A 26,274-nucleotide genomic window follows, 5' to 3' on the forward strand; every position below is an offset into this window, starting at 1 on the left:
GCATAGTTTTTGTTACTCTTTTTATTGCAGAAAAGGGTTTATAATGCCGTATATTAAGGGTAGTTATTATGTAACATCATGTTCCTAATTTCATATGTTCCTTGTTTCTTTTGTTTTTTTTCCATTTTTGTATTTATGAAAGCAGTTTTACAAAGCCTACTCTACTACAAGTACGGAGGCCCTCCAGATACTGGTGGGAGTGATACCTATTCACTTAAAGATCCTTGAAGATATCAGCACAAAAAGATTGACCTGGGGCTGGGGGTTGGCTGACTTGGAAATAGTTTTGGGCCACTCTCTGGACTCGATTGCACTGGAACAACGACCAGTAAGGCAACACCCCTCAAAGTTTGTTTCGGTGCCTTGGGGTAGGTCTCTCCCCACTAATAAGGGGTTGGAAATTTTCACGGATGGTTCAAGAGTGGAGTTCGCCGAAGAGACCGATAATGGAAGTAGGATAAAGCACAAGACCGGCTATGGAATTATCATCAAGAGAAATGGGATAACCATTAAAGCGGACTCCATTAGACTCTCCAACAATTGCAGTATTTTTATGGCTGAGCTGATGGCAATTAAAAGTGCATTTGATTGGCTGGCTAAAAATGACTACCCGGACGCCACTCTTTTCACTGATTCGCTCTCATCGTTGCAAACCCTAAGTGACCCAACTCCAAATAACAAAGAAACAGAAAATACTAAACAACTATGGAGGCCAAACATCACATGTAACTGGGTCAGGGCGCACATTGGTATCCTAGTCAACGAAGAGGCGGATCAGGCAGCCAAGGAAGTCGTCAGTCTCAGCCAAATCAATTTAGAGGTCCCAAGTTCCAAGGCCTAGATCAAAACAATCATCAAGTCCAACAACCTAAATAGATGGAAAACAGAATGGCAGAGCTCCGAGAGAGGTCGACAAACCTATATTTTTTTTAAAGACCCTTCCACCAAACGACTACAGGCCAACTTTTACCTAAACCAATTACTTACTGGACACGGGGTGTTTGGAGAATACCAAAATAGACTTTTCAATAAAAACCCAACTTGTACCTATTGTGGGGACAATCAGACAATCGAACACTTGATCATGAACTGCCCACACTTCCAGACACTCCGTGGAAACCATTTTGCAGGACAAAATTTGCACCAATGCTTTGCTAAGTTGGTCTGTAGAAACATCGATAAAAAAATTATAAAGGTAACATTGGAGGACATTCTGAACCACATTTAACTATGCTCGGAGCCTGCGAACACTATTGCTGGTGTCTTGTGTTTCTGTCTAATTTCATTTTAAACTTCTCTACGTTTTAATTTGTATTGTTTTTATAAATTTTTAATTTAACAAGCATTGTTTTTATCAACTTTTAACTGATTGTTTTGATTCTTAACTTGTTCTGCCTTTTAACCTTTTTATCGAATTTTAACTTCTATATTTTATCACTGTTTTGCATGTTCCTGCAAAGTTTCAACATTTATTGGTTTTTGGGTGATTTTGTGTTTTTTTTTTTTTTTTTTTTTTAACCTTTTTACTACTTTATTATTTTATTTGGATTTAACTTGTTTTATAGAATTGCACTGAGCATTATTTTAGATATTCAGATTTTTATATTCACTGTTGATGTAACTTTTAGAGATTTACGTATTTTAAATGTATGATTTGTGTATGTATCAACTCTCGTATGCCCTAAAATAGGGCGGGGCGAGATAAGAATAAACTATATGAAACTAAAAAAATGTCGAATTATAAAATAAAACGCTTATCCCCGATGGGTTCAATAAATGATTATTGAATTGACAGATTTTTACCAAATTAACAGATTTTTACGGAATTGACATAATTGACAGATTATTGAATTGGCAATTGCTGATCGTAGGCCGTCTGCAGTGGTTGGAAAAACTACAATATTTTTCTAGTTGACTACAACTACTTTGTTAGAAATGTAGTTAACTGAAACTACATTTTCTTAAATGTAGTCGCTATAAACTGCTTGGGAATTTAGTAACTACTTCCTTACTTTAAAGAGACGAACTTTACTGGAGAACTTAATTTACATCTATGCCCAAAATGGCCTTGAATAAGAAATTGGTTTGCATTAAATATAAGGGAAGGATTAAGAATTATTTATTCATGTTTAGATGAGCCAGTTTGTTATTCCAAAACATTTTTTTTCCTCCAGTATGCTTATTTAATCGTCAAATTTTTATGTCTTTTTTAACAGCGAATATTTAATTTATGAAAAGTGAAACTATCAAATACTAGGAATTATTTAATAATTTAATGCTCTTTTATTTCCTTTAAGAAGTTAAGTACATCGAAATTACGTTTCCTTCCTTTGAAATAACATCAATATTTCACTAGCGCACATTCTCGTGTGAAAGTGTGAATGAAGTATTAATCATTTATTTTTCGTAATGGCTAGTTTATATGTTAGTTATACATGATTTAAAGTGCATAATTTCTATTAGCGCTCACCTGCAGATATAGGGTCATTCAGTGTTTTCAATACAGCGCGAGAACGCGAGAATCTCGCATATTTTTTTCTTTTCTCGCATTAAAAAATGATTACCGCGAGAAATTCGCGCTTTCTATAAATCAATTTCAAAATTCACAAATTTCTCGCATTTTGGAAAAAGCTTCGAATTACGTCATTTAGAATAAAATCCGTTTCGCTTTTCTTCCTGGATCTTCATTATTTTCAACACTTGCCCCGTTATCCAGCTTCCCTATTTACCAGTAGGCATTGTTCAGAACCTTTTCGAACAACAGAACACAACCCCTCCGAACCACGGAACTCCTTTCAGAACACATTTCTCTGCAACCACGTGTTTACTGTAGGTATAGTTTTTCATGTAAGACGTTCAAATTTTTTTTATGCACTAATTTAAGATGGACAAATACCTAGTAAAGGCAAAATCTTCTATGATGATGCAGCAAAAATATTCAATGCTTTAAAAAATAGAAGACGTTAAAAATGTATTATAACAAAATAAATTTTTTTTCCAAGTCTATTTGTATTTTTTCAGTTTTTAGAAATCTCACTTAACTTTCTGAAATCTCACCCTGTTTTTGAGAAAGGGTGAGAAATTCTCACCCATTTTTTTCCTATGATGAAAACACTGGGTCATTTTCATTGAACCCATTGACGGACTTGCGAAGATTTGTTCCCATCAAATTCGAAAAATTAGTTGCGTTAAGGCCTTATTACTATTCTTAACTAACATTAAAAGTATTTGCCAGGAATTGCTACAAACTACTATTTTTTTTGTATCGTACAAGGGTAAACTAACCAGTGAAGGAACACTTAAGCTTCGCTTACCTTTCAAAAAATCATATTAATTTCAAAATTGTAATTTTAGTTAAATGACAGTGTCAACATATTTGTTACTAATTGCAAATTATGTAAAAAAATTGCAGAGAACTTACATACCGTAAACCGGGGCGAGTCTACCCATTTTTTCAGTTTGTCAACTTTCAAGTGGTCAAACTTTTGTAAATATTAAAGAAAAAAGGCTTTTAATAGGTGTTTTGGAATCGCTATTTATCCCTCTTTAAAGCTGTGAAATCGATTTTAGAAAATATTAACAGTTACGCTGTTACTGTATATTTTTATAGAACTGCTGACAAATCTCTCGTATGGGGCGAGTCTACCCATTCTACTAAAATGAATGTTAACATCGTAAATAATCAAATTTTACTATTAAATTGTTATTTTAGTTACTATATAGGATATTTATGAAGTAAAATTCATAACTTTATTAAATATTCCATTTTTTTATTCATAAATTAACACAAATTGAGTATTTGATCGATTATCACATTTTGATCACAGTTTTGTTTTTATAATCATTAACATTATAAAATAACATTTTTTTCTGATTATTGTTAATAAAAATAAATTAAAATTAATATAAATTTACAATTAAATAATTAATAAATAATAATAATTAAAGATTATTAACAAAATCGAAATTCAAACATTGGGAATCATGAAAAATCCTTTTCCCATTCTTTTGGGAGGTAATAATAATTTATTTAACTTGCATTAAATAAAAAAAGTTAATTTTGTAATATAAAAATTGAAAAAATAGGTAAAATAAACATATTTTATATTTACATTTATATTTAACCTATAAATTTTCTTATTAATGATAAATTTATCAATGCAGAATTAAAATAATATACTCAATATAATTTAAAATTACTTAATTTTAATATAAACAAAGTTCTAAATTATATTATTATGCTTTATTAAAACTAAATACAAATGGGTAGACTCGCCCCGCGAATTCCGGCTTTTTGTTTACAACAGCAAAACTTACATTCTTTTTATTTTTTTTCATATAAAATTAATGTAATCTTTGTCTCAGATAAGTTCATCATTTAACCAAAGTGAAAATAGTAATAATAATAATATACTTACGGAGCACCAACTAAAAGTTTGCTGATTTTCAATACAAATCTCTTAAAAGACGTTTGAACAGGTCGGTTAAAAAGACACCAAATAAATAAAAACGGATCAAACTACTACAGCGCCATCTTCCTTAGAGTCTGAACTAAGCCCTCCGTCGGTAAAAAATTTTTTGTTTGCAATTTAAAATAGTGAAAATTAAATAAAACTAAAATGGGTAGACTCGCCCCTGGATGGGTAGACTCGCCCCGGTTTACGGTAATATTGTTTTAAAGTTTTGAAGGTTCAAATAACAAGTAGTAAGAAGACCAAGTGAAGGAACAGCTCTTACCAATGAATGAACACCCAGTGAAGGAACACTTAATTTTGGTTATTTTTTAATGCTCTTTATGAATTTATAAGCCATACAAATATTTAAAAACAAGCCTATTCTTGAAATTATAACATATAAATACTTGGAAAATATTAACTTTTTTTGTAATCATGAATTGAAAATTAAAGTTTCAACATATTAACACATACTATTCATTCACTGGTAAATCTATGCCCCAGTAAAGGAGCATGCCTGTTCCCTCGCTGGTTAGAAGTTGTTTTTCGTATTTTTAATATATTTTTGATGCGGAACATCACTAAAGGTACAAGAAAATTAAAGTTTATCTTTTATTTTCATTAACTTAGAAAAAAAAACCACTAAAGGAACACTTGTTTCGTCACTAGTTTTTCATCGTTTGGTGATCCAGTGAATAAACGCCCCCTTATCTTAATACTTTATTATGCTATGATGCTTAAAAAAATAAAACGTAACTTCAATAACTATATTTTGAATTCTCTTTTTCACAGTGAGAAAAATAAAACTATTACATGCAATTAATTCCTCTTCAAACATATAAATACAAACACTCAACTTATAATTTTTTCAAAGAAACAAGGTGTTGCAGAGATAATAACAAATTCAAAATTTTTTCCAGAGAAGTCTATTTGACCAGGAAATCCAAAACATTGCTAGATGACTTCCTATTGTTTGGCAGTAAGCTATTGTTACCAATCAATCTAAAGAAAAACTTTCAAATTCTTATTTTTAATCAATATATATGAAATGTTCCTTAACTGGTTGGTTTACCTTACTCACTATACTACTTTTTTGAAAAAAAGTACTACACTACGAACTACGAAGAAAAGTAGCGACTACAGTAGTTTCCAGTACTTGTCGTGCACTACTTCCGACCACTGGCCGTGTATATTTATTACATGTTTGACATTTATGACGTAATTGCTTTGACTTCATACAAATAAAAGAACTTACCTTTTTTCGTCGCTCTAAAGCTGTCATCGATAGCAACTTTCTCAACTTCCGCAACCAATCTTGAGCGCGGCAAAACACTAGTGTCACCATTTATTTTGTCTACTGCAATTCGAAAAGCTAGCTCTTGCTCATCATCGTCAGTGTCAAATAAGCCTCCTAAAAACATCATTTTTATTTATATATGAAATAAAATTAAGTTTCAATTTTCTTATTGTAGCTGAGAAAATTTGATATAATGATCATTCTATTTTTGATGTTACAATACTCTATATAAATACTCTTATTAATATCGGTAGTCCCAAAAATCATCGCTATATCAATTAAAGAAAAAGGAAGGAGATCAAAATGCACGGATTGCTCCATTCTGCTTATTTTCATCGTTCCAAGGATGAATATTCAAAATATAAGTAAAAGTTAAAAATACGTTAATTCGTTCTAAGATTTTGAACTTAACATTAAAATTAAGCCAATAACACGGGATGATTTTTCCCATTTGTTCATTCGTATACGTTAAAGTTAAGGTATTTTAACGTTATCAATTTTCCATTTAAATATTTCGTTAAAAATAAGTATTAAAAATACGATATTTTAAACGTTTATTTTTTACCCATTTTTCAGCAGTTTTTAATTAACGAAAAATGAAGCGTTTTTTTTTTCATAGTTATATTTATTTAAATTTTCTCAGATTATTAGCGTAAATTCAATGGTAAAAATGATTCAAACAAAAAGGCTGAACCTGCAAGAATTCAAGAGTTAGTTTCTTTTGCGTCTCTCTTAAATTAGAATAAATTGAACATTGTGGATATTTATTCCAATTTTTATTTTGTTTCTAAATATTTACAATTATTTTTTTTTCTATATAAAATGATTACAAATATTTGTTTGTTGATATTATTGAATCTGCACATTGTCAGTAACTGACAACGGAACTATAAGTCTATAATTCTTATGAAACTAAACCAGGATGAAATTAAATAACTTTTGAATGAGTTTTCTGTTACAAGAGATTTTTTGAACGGATTTTACTTAGATATAAACGCTTCGCCGATTTCAAATCTGCAATCAGTTTCTCTCCCCAAGTTTCAGTTTTTATACAACTTAATAATATATTCCTAACTAGAAATTTTTAGTGTTCACTAGAATAAATACTAAGTGAACCCACTTCTCTGATACGTATGAAGTGGAGGAAAACGATAATACATGTTATTTTTCGATTCAGTCCGTTGAAGTCATATTCTTTTTCCTAAATATTAATTTTAAAGAAGCAAATAAGTGTACATAAACCTAAATTAGATCTAAAACATTGCACATTCAAACAAAAAATAAACTAAAATAAAAAATTCCAATTGGCAAAGAGTTTGTAGCTTTCAAATTCTGTTATAAGTACAAAATTTAAGCACAACTCAGGAGGTTTTGTTTTACTCAGTTAATGCCGTGTAACGTCTAATTTTTACGTTAATAGAAATTGGTGATTAATAAATAACAATTTTCTCTATTATTTCATTTTAAATAAAAGCACTTTATTGCGACGAATGATATTAAAAATGAAAAGTTACAAGTGATCTTTTTCGCGAAATATAGTTAACTAAAAATATTATAGGGCCCTTCTCAAAAGGTGGGAATAATAAAAGCTAATTCTGAATTTTTTTTTTTTTTATGTTTATGATTATGCATTAAATATCCACTGCTAAAGCGATATATCTTTCTAGTAAAGCAAAATTTAAGCTATAATAACTTTTTCCTCAAAGTTCAGGACATCAGATTATCTTAAACAATAAATTAAAGGTATAAATTATCAACTTGCGTATGTTACATAATTTGAACCATCATTCATGGATAAGAAAACAGCTTTTTATAACAGAAATATTTCCTAAAAATATGAGAAAATATTTATACTTAAAAATTGCTTTAAAAATGGCTAAATGAGTTTAAATTATTTATTTTGATCTATTTTTTGTTAAAATAAAAGCACAGTTTTATTGGCTACTTTTTGAACATCCATCTAAACACTAAATTTCTTTTTCATAAAAAAAGCTTTCGCACAGTTATGTGATAGATCTATTGTAATCATTTGTTAAGGATATTAACAAGTAACCATTCTATTACATACGTTTATTACACTTATTTTATTTTTAATAATCTAGTCAGAATTTTTTAATTGATGTTGCATTTGTTCAAAATTGGCCCTTTTGATTGAAAAAAATTTTTTTAGAGTATTTACAGATAACTTTTGAATAATTTATGTTAATTCCTGTCACTATACAGAATTATATACCATGGATTAAATTTAACTTAATTTTAGTCAGAACTTTAATTTAAGATCTGTGCTATGTTCCAACCTTTAGAAAATTGCCCTATTATAACTATATTCTTCCGTTTTTTAAGCACTATTTCTAACTAAAGTTTATTTTTAACTGTTGCTAATTTTGGAAATCTCTCTCTCGATTCAATTTTATTGCTTTCTTTAATCCGATGTTTATTTAGTTCCAAACTAAAATGCGTAGAGAAAATTAACCCTTTGCACTCGAGAGGTGGACTGTCAGTCACCACTGTCACCTGTAAATTACCCACCACTCTAAATGTGAAATTTTTTTCACATTAATGTTTAGTTACCACTTCATTCAATGATCTCCAGGTGTTATAAGGTAAGTTAGCAAAAAAATCTTTTAAAATGTTAGTAGTTGGGTCCATTTTTTTTAACAGCTGAAAGAATTTCGAGTGCAAAGGGTTAAAACAAAATTGGTTGCTTGCATCTTTACATTAAGTTTTAGATCAGATTCATTATGAGGATATTATTTCTTTTTTCTTAAATTTTCATCACCTTTTAATTTTCAATTAAGTCCAAATACAGTGCTCCAAAAAAAACGGACCACCCTAGAGGACTTTTGCTCTAATGATGGGATTTTTACGTTCCAGGACGTAATGGATCGAGGAGTGACCTCATATATGCTAATTAGTAAGTGCAGACGATATTTTAGGTTACGAAATCAGACACAAAAACGTATTTTCTTTGTACAAACATACTTTTTTCTCGAAGGATTCATATTTCTGACTCCCAAGATATAGGGGTAGCTGCAATCCGAAAAATATGATCCCAATAGTTTTGCCAAGAGAGCGCTCCAAAGTTTGGACCCCTTAATATTAATTTCACTTTTTGCACTTATCTCGAGAAATTATTAAGCAAATTGAAAAATTTTGGCACTTGATTATAAAATTTCAAAGATAATTCCATGCAAGAAATAACTTTTATTAAAAAGTGATTATTATTTATTATTATTATTTATTACTATTATTTTTTATTATTTCATTTAATAATAATCGAAAAAATTTTGAACTGTAAGGTATATAATTTTTTGTATCTATTTAAAGAAAATAATTTCCTATGGCAAAATGCAAACTTTGAGCGAAATTGGTTGAAATCATCCTGAGAAATTAATTTTTAAAAAGGACAAATAATTATAATTCGATCTCAATTCAACCAACAATAGTTCTTTTTCATCTTCATTTCAACGAAAACCATAATTCGGCTTATTTATTTAATTAACCAAATTAACCATAATTAACCAAAAAAAAGAAATAATCACAACTATAGATGACGCGCTTTAAGACTATTTTTAATGAAACTATTAACAATTTAATTTAATCCTCACAGAAAATATTTTCAAAATCATTAGCAGTGCTTCCGTTGTAATTATGTTTACAACTGATAAGAAAACTTTATTTATAAAATCGGGGTTCTGCAAAAAGAAGGTGTATCATTTAGGGTTCCGTATCCGGGAAAAATTGGGAACCGCAAAACAATGATATATTGTTAGTATATTTCTTAAAATCTCAAATAAATCTACTGGGCTATCTGATAATATCCCTAATTTTTCGAAAGCAGGTTTTATGAAATTTTGTAATTAATGGATATATTAAAATATGATTTAAGAAAAAGGCAAAGCTCTTTTTTTTTCAGAAGAGTTTCTAAAGTAAACAAACATGTAAAGGTCAAGCATTTTATTTATTCTATGGTGGAAAAATTCATAGTCAACAAGATAAAATATTATCGGATATCATGTTTTTTTATAATTAATTTATGAATATGAGTTTCGATTTTTAAATAAATAAAACACCGAGAAGATGAAAAAAGAAAATTATTTACACTTTCTATAAGTTACGGGGGTTACAGCTTTCCTATGATATATCCGAACGGTAGTTATAAAATAAAAAGTATTAACTACCATATAAAGATAATTGTTTTGATGCTTTGATTTTATTTACTACATTTTAGTTTTCAATTTAGTCGCTAGAAATCTTCATCATTTATGTCCATTTTAATATTAGATAAGTTAATTTAGATTTATATTTTCTAAATAATTTTTTCGTAAGTAAATGTAAATTTCAGCCACATGGACCTCTTTCTTCATTTAAGCAGATTATCGGGTAAATTAAGAAAAAAGTTGTTATTAAAATATCTAAATATATAGTTATTCTCAATATACTACCTCATAATATTAAAAATAATGAATAAAAATAGTCTTAACTCAAAAAAAATTTATTACGAATTAGTTTATTATTTTCTTTTAATTTACTATTTAGCGATCAAAAGTATTGTATACCTGCGATCGGAGAATTTTATTTGAACATTTAGAGGAGTAGTAAATTTTATGATTTCATATTTTATTATTATTGATTTAATAAATTTAATTTAGAATGATTTTTTCCACTACTGAATGCAAACAACTTAAACACAATGATACCTATTAATTACGCAGAGAATTTTTTAAAAACGAGCAAAATTAAACACATTAAATTTAACTTAATTTGTTATTTGACTAATGCTTTAAATGTTCTTTGAGTTAGAATTTTCAGGTAGGCAATAATTGTTTTTTCATTCAAATTTTCATGAAAGTGAAAAAGAGTTTCGGCAAAACTTTTTTTAAAATGTCTACCAAAGTTTACATGGACGTTTTGGGGATGAATAAAAGTGAGGAGCAATTTTTTATTTTTGTTTTTGCTTTCTATTGAATAAGATTTTTAACAGAATTGCAAGATGTTTTTCTCTACTCGTTACAGTTATATGCAATTTAATAATATAGTCTGAACCAGATTTTTTCTTGAAAATCACTCGAGTGAATGCTAACACACCACTACATATAACTGATTAAAAAGTTCATATCCAACACCACTTTGATCCAGTTCTATACCTGCCAACATTCATTCTTTTCGAGAATGGATTTTCCAAGTGGTAGTTAAACAATTACCGAATAACAGTTTTACTCTAAAAGAAATTTATATTTTAACCAGGTTGAAATTCGCTTGAAAGACTTGTATGCTTTTAATATCTTTGTTGTAATTATTTATATGTAGTGGTGGTCAAACTCATTTATAACTATTAATATAATTCAGAAAGTTTTGGGAAATAACATGAATTTTGCTAGCACTTTAAATATGAAAATACAGTCTTCCGGGAAAACCGGAAGAGTTGGCAGCTATGCAGTTCTCTCGTGTTGAGGCTTTTACACTGTTGCCAAAATTACTAAAATTCTGGAAGCTTTGGTTTTTAAACGTCTACCGTTCTATAAAATCTTTGCAAAAAGCGTAGTTGGCAAGCTTGTATATGTATAATATTAAGTAAGTTATTATAGTTTAATTAAGAATTTAATAATAGAAGAAAAATATTAAATTAGTTCATATCATTGATACACAGAACTATCTCATTTTTTGCTAAAGAAATCCTAATAATGAAACACTTGTGCCATCACAATTTTCTAGAAAGAAATATTTCTGAAAAAGAAATATTTTTAAAGAACTGTAGGTACAATAGAAGGATTATTAACCCTTTCGCACAGACTGCCACAAATACGTGCCTGCATGAAACCGTATCAATCAGGGTAAAAAGAGAAAACTGGTAATCAAAGTATTTCTTTACCAGTTTATTTGTCGGCGGAGTTATAATTGTTTGATTTATTTAATTTACTATTACTTTGTTCAAAATAAAACTATTTAGTTATTCCTTGAATTAACATTGATTATATATATGATTAAACTAACAATAATTAAAGTAAAAGCAAAGCAAGTCTGTCAAATTTGCAACGACTGCATTTAAGTTACCGTTTTTTATTTAATTACAACTTGCTTCTGATTTTGTACGAATGCTTTTCTGAATCACCCGTCTCGAAAGGGTTAATACAAATGTCTATATTTTTCATGGGAAACCATGATATTTTGAAATTAAAATGGTCGTCAATAAAATTAAATTAGTTTAATCGTGAAACTATTCCATATAATGCTAACTCCATTTTCGTATCTAAAAAAAGTATTAAAAATATAATTTAAACAAAACATGATATTTAAAGCTGTTTTATACATTTCAAAATTCAATTCTGAAAAAAAAATTCGTTGTTTAAGTGTGATATTAACTTCGGTGCTGCCTCCTCCATTTCAATGAACAATTGGCTAAATCGATCGAGAAAATAAATACACACCTATCGCTGAAAAACAATTTGAACAGGGTTTTCAACTCTTAACGCTTTTTCGAAACTTTTCTTCCAGTAATAGATAAGCTTCTGTTTTAACTCAGTGACGCATAATTTTTATCAAACATATTTTTCATTATTTTATATTAATTCAGATCAAAATAAGTAAAAAATAGTATATTTAGCATTTTAATAATTTATGGTTACGAAATAAATTATTGATCCGCCCCACGGTTCCAGCATGGACTTGCGTCCTAACACCGATTAGCAGCCGCAGATATGTTGGTTATGAAATACAGCAGGAAACACCACTGTCTTTTTCTGAGTTAAAGGCAAACTCTCAAACAACAACTTTTCAAATCTGCACTTATTTGCACTAATTTAGACTTAAAAAAACAGCTATTCATCACTGAAATTTATGAAATTTGCAAAATCAAATATTGATAAATTATTGAATATGAATCGCAAAAAAAGAAGAAAAAGAACTTTTTCTGAACTCATTTTTTTTTCGGATTTTACAGATTCAATTAGAATTCTAACAGATTTTTATTTCGGTTTACAGATTTAACAGATTTACATTTTTTTTTCGGATTAGTACAAATTGAATTCTAACAGATTTTTTAGTAACTATTAGACTGTTTTTATAATTAAGAAATACCTTTAAAGTACCTTTGCTTGTTAAAGCGACAGAAAATATATATGAAAGGGACACCGGCGTCCCACCTGCGTCAAAGGGTTAATGCATGACTTTTTTGTTTTGTAAATTTGAATTAAAGTAACCCTCGTCACTACTGCATATTACCAAACACAATATGAACAGGGCTGCCAACTTTCTACGCTTTTTGTGAAACTTTATTTTAGTGGGTGCTAAGTTTATGTTTTAATGTATTAAATTTTTATTCATTCAAACTTATTTTCCACACCACTACATATAAATGATTTAAAAGTTCATATGCAACTCTTTGTTGTTCCAGATTTTTCGTGGTGAGCCTTTTAAAATATTGGCAAAATTATCAAAAATTCTGAAAGCTTTGGTTTTTAAATGTCTATTACTCTATAGAGTATTTTGCAATAAGAGCAGTAGTTTGCAGGTCTGCATGTAATATCTATAATGAATTTTCATAAAGGATAATTTTGACCTTACAAAGTAACAATTTAAATAATCATAAAATAAATGGTTAATAATGGTTAATTATAAAAAAATATTTCGCTACGTAAGAGAAAATTAAAATTTGAAATGTGGAGGTAAAGTTGTTAACTCTTTAACCATTTACGTACCGAATACTTATTTTGCACTAGTGGAAAAAGTGTTTTTATAAGGAATGCGGAAGCAGATTTGCATATAAATTAAATGGAAATTTTCTTCAGTTAACAACTAATTTTGTTAAAAAATGAAACAATCGTTTGGTATCAGAACAAGATATATGTGACAAGATATATTATTTTACATAACTAATAGATTTTGCTTCTCAGGAATATTCTGTTTCAGAATTGTAAGTGCAAAGAACGAAAGATTTGAACCACCAGTCCTTATCATTTTGCAAAGAGACTTGGTACAAAAAGAAGAATTGCCTTGGGAGACAAAAAAATGCAAAAGGTGCTGACTATTAAAATTCAAAATTTTATTATAAGAAATTTGAATTTGCAACTTTTTAACACGTTCACGCCGGGGTGACCCATCGGTGGGTCACGCTAGATTTTCTCATCTTGGCGGCGCACCGGAGTAAAAACTGGTAACAAATAAATTTCATTTTTTAGTTCTTTTCCGGGAAAAATAAAAATCCATAACTGCCAATTGTTTTTAACGGATGCAATTTTTATATTGAATTGCTTCTTCGCCTTGATAAATTTCCTTACAGTAAATTGCTATTGTTGAGAATAGATTAACTCCTCCCGAATATTATCTAATATTGAAATAGTTCTTCTACCAGTATTTTCACCTTTCCCGGCGTGAACGTGTTAAAGCATATTTGTTTCAGTTTACCATTGAAAAAGAAGGCAAGAAATGTTTGTATATGTATATGAATAATAGGAAGTGCAAGTAAATTGTATATGAATAATAGGAAGTGCAAGTCATAGCGGTAGATGCGATTAAATTTCTACCACTTTTCACATAAATAGTTGCCTATGGCATCCCTGAGAAAAAAAGGAAACATTTGCATCTAAACTGTTGAATAACTTTCCTAATAAGTGACTAAAACTAAGAGGTAATTTATATGAACTATCGATTTAAATGGTGGGCAAAATATTTTTGAATTAATTTCAGTAAATCAATAACGATTCACTGGAAAATCAGAGAAAAAAAAGACAAAAAGCGGAGAACGTTGGTATTAACCCTTGGTATAACCCTTTAACCCATTACAAGCGGGTCACGTAAAAAATACGTTTTTGAAATCTCTGCAATCCATACAAACGTTTAAAAAGTAGTAGCAAAACTACTTCGTTTTCGCTCTGTTTTTCAAGGAAAATATCCACTCATGATTATCATAACCATAAATGATTCAGTATATATGTAATCAGTGCTACAATCGTTAGTCGTAATTTTTTTTTTTTTAAAAATTCAGGTTGCATGTATAGATACAAGTTTGCTCCAGCGTTTATAAAATTTTGCTTACCACTTTTTTCAAAACTTTTAATCGTTAACAGCTGTAATACATTATTTGGAAAAGTTGCCCGCATGAAAGGCTGCCAACTTTCTACACTTTTAGTAAAAATTTGTTCCAGTGTTATCCAAGTTAATATTTTAATGCATTATTTTTTTATTAGTTTAAGCTTATTTTCCTTACCACTACACCCAAATGATTTAAATGTATATATGCAACGACATTTTGTTCCAGCTATTTCGACCAACTTTCACCTATCAGTTGCGCTTCGGCGATTTATTATTTATTTCCACTCAGATGAATTAGTTGGAGCCCCTAGCGGGGCTGATGCTAAGATAACCAACACATATGAGTATGAGAGCAATTTCGAGGTGAAATTTTTAAAATATAGGAAAAATTACCAAAAATTCTAAAAACTTTGTGTTTTAAATGTTTAAAACTCTGAAAAAAATTTTATAAAACGCGTAGTAGTCGGCAGACCTGCGCATGCAATGTGTTAACTGGGGTTCTACAGGCAACTAAAAATTTAAAAAGTGGTAGAAACTCAGTTCATTTTTAATAATATATTATCTCTTTAATTATTTAATCGCAACTACAACTATGACTTACATTTCAAATTATTCATATTTAAAGAAAAAACATTGCTTTCATTCACTTTCAATAGTAAACTAAAAAAATAAATGCTGTAAAAATTTACCAATTTTAATCACTTTTAATAAAATTTCCAAGTTTATTAGTCACCACTTTTTGCAGTTTAAGTCACTTGTGGCCAGCCTGCTTCAATGTGCAGCCATGCAAACCACCGATTTTACATTAGCGATTTATGCAAACCACCTAATTTTATAACAGTCATTGAACTGCTGACTCAATGTTTTGGGTATACTAATGTCTAATTTCTGTAGCCTTGTAATTTTGAGCCCAATCAAGAAGACAAAGGAGCTTCTGAATCAAGTATTGGGAGAAATTTGCCTTCGTGGAGGACTTTTTGATGGAACTAACCGGCATTTACGTTACATGGAGTGATGAACCACGAAAACCTACCGCGGTTAGCCAGACGGCAAGGGAACTCTAATCCATGGTCCGTCTACCACTGAGGACATTTTACGTCAGGGTGAAAAAAGTAGTAGTACATATTTGCATGTAACAAATACGTATTGTTTTTGATTATGTACCACTTTAGCTGTAAAAAAGCACTAAGCTGTGATCAGTAACAAAAATAAATACTTATGGCTAAGGTGACCAGCTCCGTTAAATAACTAAAATACTGGTCGCAAAATTTCTAAAGAACGTTGGAAAATTCACCTCTTTGACTTTTTTTAAGAATTATTTCTGATAGAGAATCTCTGAGAGAGATCTCTGTTTTAAGAATATTAATTTAGAATATTAATAATTCATATAAAAAATTTATTACCAGTTTTTCAGTTTATTGAGGAAACTGGTATCTTTACTTATGGCATACTTACCAAATTTTCCTCATTTGGTGGAAAATTTTCTTTTAAACCCTTATCATTCCGAGTACTTTTTAAAACTGTTTGATCTAATATCAGCAATATAGCATTTAAAACACGCAATAGTATTATTAAACAATTTTAAAATTGTTTAAACAATGTGGTTACTAATTATTAAGCTATAAAATTTCTTAATTTTAAAGTGGTGACAATTGATGGTGCCACCGTGGGGACATCGGAGTGCAAAGGGTTCATATTTAATGTGGAGACAAAATTTATACATTATTCTTCTTTTAACAATTTTAATTCAAATTGATTTTGACTAACACTACATTTAAATAGTTCAACCATGCTTAGATTAGGCCAAGTAGTTATTTTATTGTGTTGCTAGTGTTGGCCAAATGTGAATTGAATGTCAGTTTACTATGCCACATCAATTTGCATATCACGTGGCTCAGAAGATAGAGGCTCGCCAGGTTCGAATCCAAGCGGAGGCTGGTTAATAAGAAATTTGCTCCTGGCACACACGAACTACAGTGGTGACGTAAAATATCCCCAGTGGTAGAGGGATCATGGATTAGAATACACTAGCCGTCGGGCTCACCCTGTGAGGTTTTCGTGGTTTTCATCTCCATGCAACTCTAATGTTAGTTAGTTCCATCAATACACGAACCCTAATTTGTCCCAATGCTTGATCAATGAGTTCCCTTGTCTTCTGGGTTATGTTCAAAATTACTGGGCCATGGAGTTGAACATTGATAGTCGTTAACTCAGAATTGGGTCAGCTGTTCAACGTCGGTTTCAAAATGAAAATTACCCATTTGAAGAACACTTTTTTTAAAGAACATGGAGATATGCAGGTATGATGGAACATTTGTAAATAGCCATGGATAATGGTAGTCAGAACTGACTCTTTCTGCAAAATAAACCCTAATAATGAAACACTTGTACTACCACTTTTTCCTTTTTTTGCAAAAAGAATCGCTTATTATTATTTTTTTTTAAAAAAAGGAGAAACGCTAGACACAAATAGATTATGCAATCAAGGTATACTTTCTTTTTCATGCATCTATCAATTATCTGAAAATGATTACCTATACATTAAGGAAGCAAAAAAAATATTGTAATCAAATATCGAATTTTTATAAACGAAACTTCATTCAGTATAACTAAAGATAAAAATAAACATTTCTGATTGAATCATACAATAGAACATTCAGTAAAATGGAATTTAATTTGAAATACATTTTTATTGATAAACATTTGAGATGACTGATAAGATGCTTGGATAGAAAGAGAAAAAATTCACCTATTTTTATAAAACTTGGCAAAAAGTGAGCGATAAATGAAAAGATTTTAATAAAAAAAGCACCGCGAAGATAAAAGAGTTAAACAGGTAATGTACAGTTGCATTTTCAGGTATGTATCGTTGTCTGAAAATGATTACCATGAGTTTATTATTTGAACATATCAATAATCGTATGCATAGCTAAAAGATATACAATTAATATCTTTTATAGTAAAGGTATTAGAGGTATGCATTAGCAAAACAAAATTCTAAAAAATGTATCGAATTAATGTGAAGGACGTAATTTTAATCGGCAAAACTGAAGATAATCATTGCTGATTGAATCTCACATTACCACATTCAGAAAAGTGGAAATTAACTTCAATTGTTTTTTCGACTGATGAACATTTGAGATGACTAATAATTTATGAGTTTTGATGGAAAGTTAAGTTTAAGCAAGTAATGTGTAGTTGCATCTTTAAAAATGTATCAGTTGTCTGAAAATGATTACCATGGGTTTATTATTTGCCCATTCCTTAAAGGTATATGCTAACGAAACAAAGCAAAATTAAAAAAATTATCAATTATAACCTTAATTTTAAACCATAAAATTGAAGCTTAAAGTAAACATTGCCGATTGAAACACAGATTATGACATTTAATATAGGGAATCTAATTTGAGATGCATTTTGATTGATAAACATTTCAGATGAATCATAATTGATGAGTTCTGATAAAAAGAGATGCAACTCACGTATTAATATAACGCTTTGTAAAGATTGAGCGATAAATAAAAGATTTAAAAATGAACCATGAGGATATAAATGGGTTAAGCACTCAATGTATAGTTGCATTTTCAAGTATGTATCAGTTGACGAAAAATGATTACCATTGGTTTATTATTTGCCCATTCCTTAAAGGTATATGTGAACGAAACAAAAAAAAATTGACTCGAAAGTTTGAGCTCTCGCTCGACTAGGACGAGTTAAGAGACGCCGGACTCTGATGTGAAGGTAGCACGCTGATTGTAAGATAAGTATTCTTGCGTTTAATTTGTGCTAGTTAGTTGAAATTTACCTAAGTAAGTTTTGTTCTTTATGTGTTTATTGTGGAAGATAGTTTAGCGACTGTTGATTCTGGGTGGGACCAGGGTTTCATGGCCTCACCTACTGATTTATCACAAAATAGTCCTGTACAGGACCAGCAAAATACGATTTCACCTCTTATCTCCGAGAGTCCTATGGACGCGGTAGTTACTATTGAGGATTCAAATGCCAATCTAAACGGCGCTGTTAAAGAGGGATGTACCCCTTCCAAAAATATTATGGATATAAGTTATCCTAACACCGGCAAAGCGTATAAAAAGAAAAAGCGGAAAAATCGCCTCAAAAATACAGTTCAATCAACGGACGAAGATTGTACGGACTTAGAATCCGACACCCCCACTGACAACTTAATCGATAAGGAAGAATTAGATTTGAACTTTATCAATGATATCGCTATACCTTTTGAAAATATGTTAATCGAAACCCTTGAGTTATTGAGAAATTCCGCTAATTTTAAAAATCTAGGTCATAAGGTCGCACAGACCCTGAATAAAATTAATGACCACCATAACCAGTTCAAAAATAAATATCTCGAACTCAAAAGCAAAATATCCAACGAAAATACCCTATTTAGTGTCCTCTCAGAAACCACCACGGAAAAAATTGATACTTTCGCCCAAGATAATAAAAATCAATTTCCTTCTATCCCATTTTTTGATCAAAATGACTCACGGGATAACAATATGGACATAAACTTTCCTGATACCTTAAACCAGAATTGCAGAGGAAATAATATTTCTTTTTCAAAAACAAAAAGGTTCAAGACAACACCACCATCCCCAACTAGGATAAATCACACTATTAATGACCCCAATCCAGAAGACGACTTCACTCTTCAAAAGAAAATATCCAAAATTCCCCCCATCGTAATCAAGGACAACAATTTCAACTGGAAGGATTTTAATAAACAACTCCAAGATAAGGATATAAAAGACTATAACGCAAGAAATAATGGTGATTACTTCACTATAAAAACCAAGAAAACAGAAGACAGATGTCGCATAATAACAATTTTAAAAGAAGCAAATATTGCTCATCACACATACAGCTTACCAGAAGAACGTACCTTTAGAGTCGTCGTCAAAAAAGTACCAAAGGAATACAGTGCAGAAGATGTACAATACGAACTAGCAAAAGTAAACTCTTCTGTTATTAACGTTACTCAAATGTATAGACGAAACCATGGTAACAAAATTCCTATGCCCACTTTTGTCGCAACCCTAAACAAGGAAATCCCCAGCTGTAAAGACATTTACAATATTAAATACCTGTTCAATATGTGTATCAACATAGAAGAATACAGAAAATCCGACCGCCCCTCACAATGCCACCGATGCCAGGATTTCTTCCACGGTCAAAGACTGTGCAACCATCCTCACCGCTGTGTAAAATGTGCAGGGAACCATGCTACCAATGAATGTACAAAAACAAACGACGAACCTCCAAAATGCTGCAACTGTGGTGGAGATCACCCAGCAAATTACAGTAAATGCCCTAAATACGAAAGCATTGTTGAAAAAATGTACAATAGAACAAATAATAGAAGATCCTTCAGTAACAGAGAAAATAGAAACAATTTCAATAGTAATACCACCAGCTCAAGATTTAGCTATGCTAATGTTGTCCAAAACAATAGCACCCAACAACCAATAAATCTAAACCCGGCATTATTACTACAACAAGCTGTGGAAGCCAGCAACAACCTCGCAAAATGTATATCCATTTTCCAACAGCAACTTCTAAATAATTCGCAAGCTATCCCAAACCAAGGAACCTCTAGCAGTGATCATGTGTAGAAAATTCTCCTTCACCCCAATAACCATAGCTCTATGGAATGCAAACAGCATCCTAACAAAATTTGCCGAATTTCTCGATTTCATTGCAAATTTCAACCCTGACATAATAGCAGTTACTGAAACGCACACAAAGCCCAGCCATAGACTGAAAGTACCGAACTACAACACCTTTAAATGTGACCGTATTATTCGCACAGGCGGCGGAAGCGCGATATTTATCCATAAGAAGTACAAAGCATCAATATACAACCTGAGCAGCGAAAATAATAGAGAAGAAACCTCCATTTTACTACAAATAAACAACAATAATTTTAAAATTTCTTGCATCTACAACCCACCGTGTAATGATTTCTCAACAGATTTTATGAAAAAACTATTCCCTCCCAATCTTCCAACGATCGCTCTTGGTGATTTTAATGCTAAAAACGACATATGGGGCTGTAGAAAAGTTAACAAACCTGGAAGACAACTGCACCAGCTCATTAAAGAATTCGGACTCACAGTCTACGCTCCTGAAAAACCCACCTATCTCCATCATAGTGGAATGCACCCTCCAGACATTTTAGATTTCATGATTACAAATACAAGTTCACCTTTTGCTATTGAAACCCTAGATGAACTCAGCAGCGATCATTTCCCTGTCTGGATCACTACTACCTTCGAAATGCAGGATAACAACCAATTTAGACGAAAAACTGACTGGACTCTATACCACAACATCCTTCATCTTACCGATTCTAACGAAGACTCAGCCCTCATTTCCAATGATGATATAAACTCCTCCATTAATAATATCTCTAACGCTATTACCTATGCATATAATGAAGCTACAGAACTCAAACCCATCAACCTGAACAACTATAAACTACCTCATAACATCAAAAAACTTATTAAGGATAAAAATAAACTGAGAAAAAGATTCCAGAGAAACTTCAATCCGGAACTTAAACGTCAACTTAATAAATTAAACAAAATTATAAAAGAAAAATGTAATCAACATAGAAACAGCCTTTGGAATGAGAAACTCGAAAGTCTGAACAATAGTGATAATTCAATTTGGAAAATGACGAAGTCTCTGAAGAGATCACCTCTGAACAAAATGCCTTTAAAAGGGTCAAACGGCCCAGTATATACCTCTGATGATAAAGTTAGCATTTTCGCCAACACTATGGAGACCCAATTCAGCAACAATACTGAAAATACCTGCCCCATAAACGATAAAATAGTAAATGACCACTACAATAATATTATAAATCAAGACAACCATATTGAGAACAACATCGAACAGACATCAGAAGACGAGGTCACCTGCATCATTAAAACCCTCGCAAATAAGAAAACTCCTGGGCACGATAATATTACGAACATCATGATAAAAAATCTCCCTCGAAACAAAGTATTCCAAATTGTTAATATTTATAATGCTTCCATTAAAAACCTATATTTTCCCGAGGAATGGAAGAAATCAGACATCATTCTATTCGCCAAGCCCGGTAAAACAGCCTCTAATCCTGAAAACTACAGGCCTATTAGTCTACTCCCTATGTTATCAAAAATCTTTGAAAAAATTATTCAACGAAGACTCAATGATTATATTCACCTACTCCCAAACCAACAATATGGCTTTAGGAAGCACCTATCAACTACCAAGCAGCTTGTAAACATCCTCGAATACATCAGTAATGCTAAATTTAAACACGAAACCGCCCTTATGCTTATGCTCGACGTGGCCAAGGCCTTCGACCGAGTATGGCATAAGGGACTTATCGTAAAACTACATAAAATGAATATTTCATTAGACCTTATTACTTTAATAAACTCTTTCCTTACTGATAGAAAGTTCAGAATTAAAATTGATAGCTCGTTCTCAGCTTATAAAAACATTCAAGCCGGTGTGCCCCAAGGTAGTATCCTCGGGCCACTACTATACATCTTATACACAGCTGACTTCCCTATTAATAACGAAAATCCAAACGAATTCACAGCCCTATATGCCGACGATACAGCAATTATCACGAAATCTATGAGCCATTTACAAGCCTTCAAATACATGCAAAACAAGATCTACAATATCGAAAAATGGTGCTCACAATGGAAGATAAAACTACACCCGGATAAGTGCCAAATGATTATTTTCAATAGTAAAAAGAAAGGTAGAACTATTCCTGATATAGTCCTATACAAGCAGATCATTAAACCCACAAAGAGTGCAAAATATCTAGGAGTCACCATCACCTTTAATTTAAGTTGGAAACAACACATAAATAAAATTATTGAAAAAGCGAATGGCGCCTATTGGGCCCTCAACTCCATATTAAACTCGAAGTCATCTTTAGACTTAAAATGCAAGCGCACTGTCTACCTAATGGCAATTAGGCCAATTCTAATTTATGCCTGCCCCGCCATTAACACTCTAAGTGACCACTTAAAAAATAAACTCTCTATGGCAGAAGGGAAGATTATAAGAAGACTCGTCGGCGCCCCTAAATGCATTAGCAATAATAGTATAAAAAGGGATCTTAAAATTGATGACATCAACGTCTATATAAAAAATTTAAACCAAAATTTCTACGATGAAGCAAAAACCTGTACCACCAGCAATTTTAACTCACTCCTAGATATTGAATTAATTGACGACAACACTAAATTTAGCCCAATCACTGCCTTTTTCCTTAGGGATATGACGTAGCCCTAACACACGAAATACACTCTCGATTTTTGGTGCTGAGCACCACCTCTTCCCCCCATCTCCATTCCACCTCACTACTCCTCATCATCGAATTACTACTACAGATGAATCGGTTAATGCCGCTTCGCGGCAGCGCACCGAGATTTATATGATTTCTACCATTCTACCATTCTACAAAAAAAAATTAAATGTGTCGAATTTTTTTAAATATAATTTTAATTGGTAAAACTGAAGATAAAAATAAACACTGCTGATTTAATCACACATCAGATTAAGTAAAGTGAAATTTAATTTGAAATGCATTTTGATTTTGATTGATAAATATTTGAGGCGAATAATAGGTGATGAGATTAGATAGAATGAAAAAGAACTCACCTATTTTAATAACACTTGGTAAAGATTGAGCGATAAATGAAAGATTTAAGAAATGCACCACGAGGAAGAGGCTAATGTAACTCTCCAAAAAGAAATGTTTGAGATTCGGCATTTCAACTGCGCTAAAAGCCTTCCATGACCGCGCTTGGCACTGCGGCAGTGATGCTGCCGAAAAACCTTTTCTCATTTGGATAACATAGCGCATGCGCTCTAATCCGCGCCCTCGTCTCTCCAGAAACGTGCTTTTCAGGAGAATCCGATACAACGAGGAAATAAAAACAGATCGTTAGTTCTTATTGTCTCTTAAAATAATGTGCAACTTAAGTTAGAGCAAATTTTTATTTTAAAATTGAGGAAAATTCAAAAAATAACATCTCTATAATTACATAATTTTTTTTTTGTTCTTCAAGAACGAAAACGATTTTTTTAGAATATTTAAAAAACTTTTTAATAATAGCTTAGTTCTTAAAGAAAACGATTTTTATTTTCAGAAAAGAAAACGATCTTTAAACGTAAAATAACAAAAATATTTTTTTTTAAATTTCAGTCCCGCTTCACGATGCGAGTTCCTAATTTTAATTAAAAATTCTTATTGATATTACATCAAAATTTTATCACTAGCAAGCAAAACTTTATTTGGAAGTTTTTTTCTTTTGCTAATCTCAGTTTACTTTTAATGTTTTGTAAATGAAATTCTTAAGAAATACATTCTTTCGGAGTTCAACTCAATTTTATATCATATATTCGCGCCATCTATTGTCGCATTAATAAACTTACGTGCTTTTACGAAACAAATCTGAAATTGCAAAACAATTTTATCCTTTAAATTTAATTACATGTTGTCTTTTTTAAGATTCTTTTTAATTCCTTTTTTTTAAAATCTGTCCGAATCAAGTGAACAAAATATACATTGAATGGAAAATGAAATAAACTAATCACTTTGTAAATATTATAAGGCATTCATAATGTATTCTGAATGATTATAAGGTGTATAATAAATAGCGGGAAGAAACATTTGGCATTATTTTTTATCGTAACAGAAAACGTTAGAGCAATCGAAAATACTTGTAGCAGCTTTCAAATTTTTTTCGAGCAATAATACTTTTACCTGTAGCTTAAAATCTTTCGTCACCTTGTACAAAGGAAATATAACTAAGAAAAAAAATAAAAATTGCTGGTTTGGGTGAAATTGAGTAAAACTACAGTAAGAAAATATATCATTTAAAGTAAAGATTAAAAATGTTCCATAAGTATAATTTATTTTCTGAAAATTATTTAGAATTTATTTGATTAGAACTTCGCGGCTATTAATGTTTATCTCTGAATTCAAATAAATTTTGTCAAAATTTTAATTAAAAGCAGTTATCTTGAAGAAAACATTTTAAAATTCTTTGCTTTAGTTTCTCTTACTTCTTTTTACAACTTGTATGTACTAAATATTATTTAATTTATAATTTCACTAATTTTCTAATAACTAATTAGAAGATGTGGTGTACAGTTTGATAAACCTGTTAAATGCTTCTCCTTCATAGCTCATACCATGAAAAAGCTGAAATTAGCTGACAAGCTGTTGTTTAATATGCAAAACTTTAAAATCCAGAGAAGATGCTTTTCCTCCGTGGAAAATACGAAGAGCGAAAACCTCCTTCTTCTAGAAAACCCTGTAAAATTGCTTATCCTTTATAATACAAGTCGTTAGGAAAAAAATACTCGTCGGTAACTATTTCATATTAGATATAGCTTGAAATACGTGTTTGATAAATGGATGCACCAGGATTACCAGGATTAAATGGATTAAAGGATTACCAGGGTTCCTAAGATCCATAAATAATATTCTAAGCTAATATTCCGCTAATATTCTAAGAAGAAAGTTTCTAATTTCTTTTTAATTACTTTTCACTTTAAAATTTCGATGCCGCTGATTTCATATTTAGACATATTTACTTCGAAATAGTTAGCATAATGGTTAGAAAAACTGACTAAAAAACAAATCAATTTCTTAATTTAATTTTCAGATTTTGAAATAATTAACCTTTCACCTGCTGGACATGTATTTTGCACTGATGAAAAAGTGCTTTCATGAAAAACGTGGTTGCAGTTTTTGACAAAAATTAAGGGAAAGTTTTCTTCAACTATCTACTAATTAAGTAAAAAAACGTATTAATTCTTGATTTCCGAGCAAGATATATGCATGGAGGCCAACTGGTAAACTTTGTACAAAAGTTTTAATGAATTGGTAGCAAATAGTAAAACTTGTAGAATAAGGATAATTACAGCCATTCTTTAACACTAACATACCATAAGTCAAATGACCGTTTAAGAACTTTTGCATCGAAAATGCAATTATAATCTTATCTTTTGCACATTTGATTTTAGAACTTTTTCTAACAATTGCATACAGTTAATAGTTCAATATTATTATTATTATTATTTGTATTTTGTTTGGTTCGAATAATACTTGTCGTATACCTATTTCTACCACAACCGGTCACTTGACCGGGAGAGCAATTTATTGCTTTATAAGGTTATCACATCAGAAATTACGATTTAATGCAAGTTCAACGTATTGCATTCGATTAATTGCATATTTCTGCAAAGACTGTTGCGTAGTTTGTTCAATCAGAATAATTGAATTCAAATTTCAAGAAAGTATCTAAAATTTTAGATTGGCATTTTTGTGTAAAAAAAAGGTGCAAAAAACTAAATGTTTTGGTATGTAGCTTATATTTTATTTTGATAACTTGACTTCATTTTCAACAAACTGTTAGTTTTTACCCAGAAAACTGTCGAAGCAATCAA

The 26,274-nt window shown here is 30.7% G+C and overlaps 1 protein-coding gene across 2 annotated transcripts in view; it reads right to left on the reverse strand.

The window, feature by feature from the left end:
- Positions 1-23,658, reverse strand: part of LOC107442095 (glutamate receptor ionotropic, kainate 2-like) — a 128,075-nt gene extending 104,417 nt beyond the window's left edge. Inside the window, exons 1-2 of one of the 2 annotated variants that reach the window (XM_043056707.3) lie at positions 23,476-23,658; positions 5,710-5,865 (exon numbers count right to left, since the gene is read on the reverse strand). In XM_043056707.3, the coding sequence (XP_042912641.1) occupies positions 5,710-5,865; positions 23,476-23,587 (268 nt within the window). In that variant the 5' untranslated portion in view covers positions 23,588-23,658. The remainder of the gene's footprint in view (positions 1-5,709; positions 5,866-23,475) is intronic. The other variant, XM_071188082.2, reaches the window with a different exon arrangement.
- Positions 23,659-26,274: the final 2,616 nt, after the last annotated feature.

The sequence above is a fragment of the Parasteatoda tepidariorum genome, chromosome 12, assembly GCF_982258835.1.
Source record: "Parasteatoda tepidariorum strain Cologne lab strain chromosome 12, Ptep-v5.0, whole genome shotgun sequence".
Taxonomy (NCBI): domain Eukaryota; kingdom Metazoa; phylum Arthropoda; class Arachnida; order Araneae; family Theridiidae; genus Parasteatoda; species Parasteatoda tepidariorum.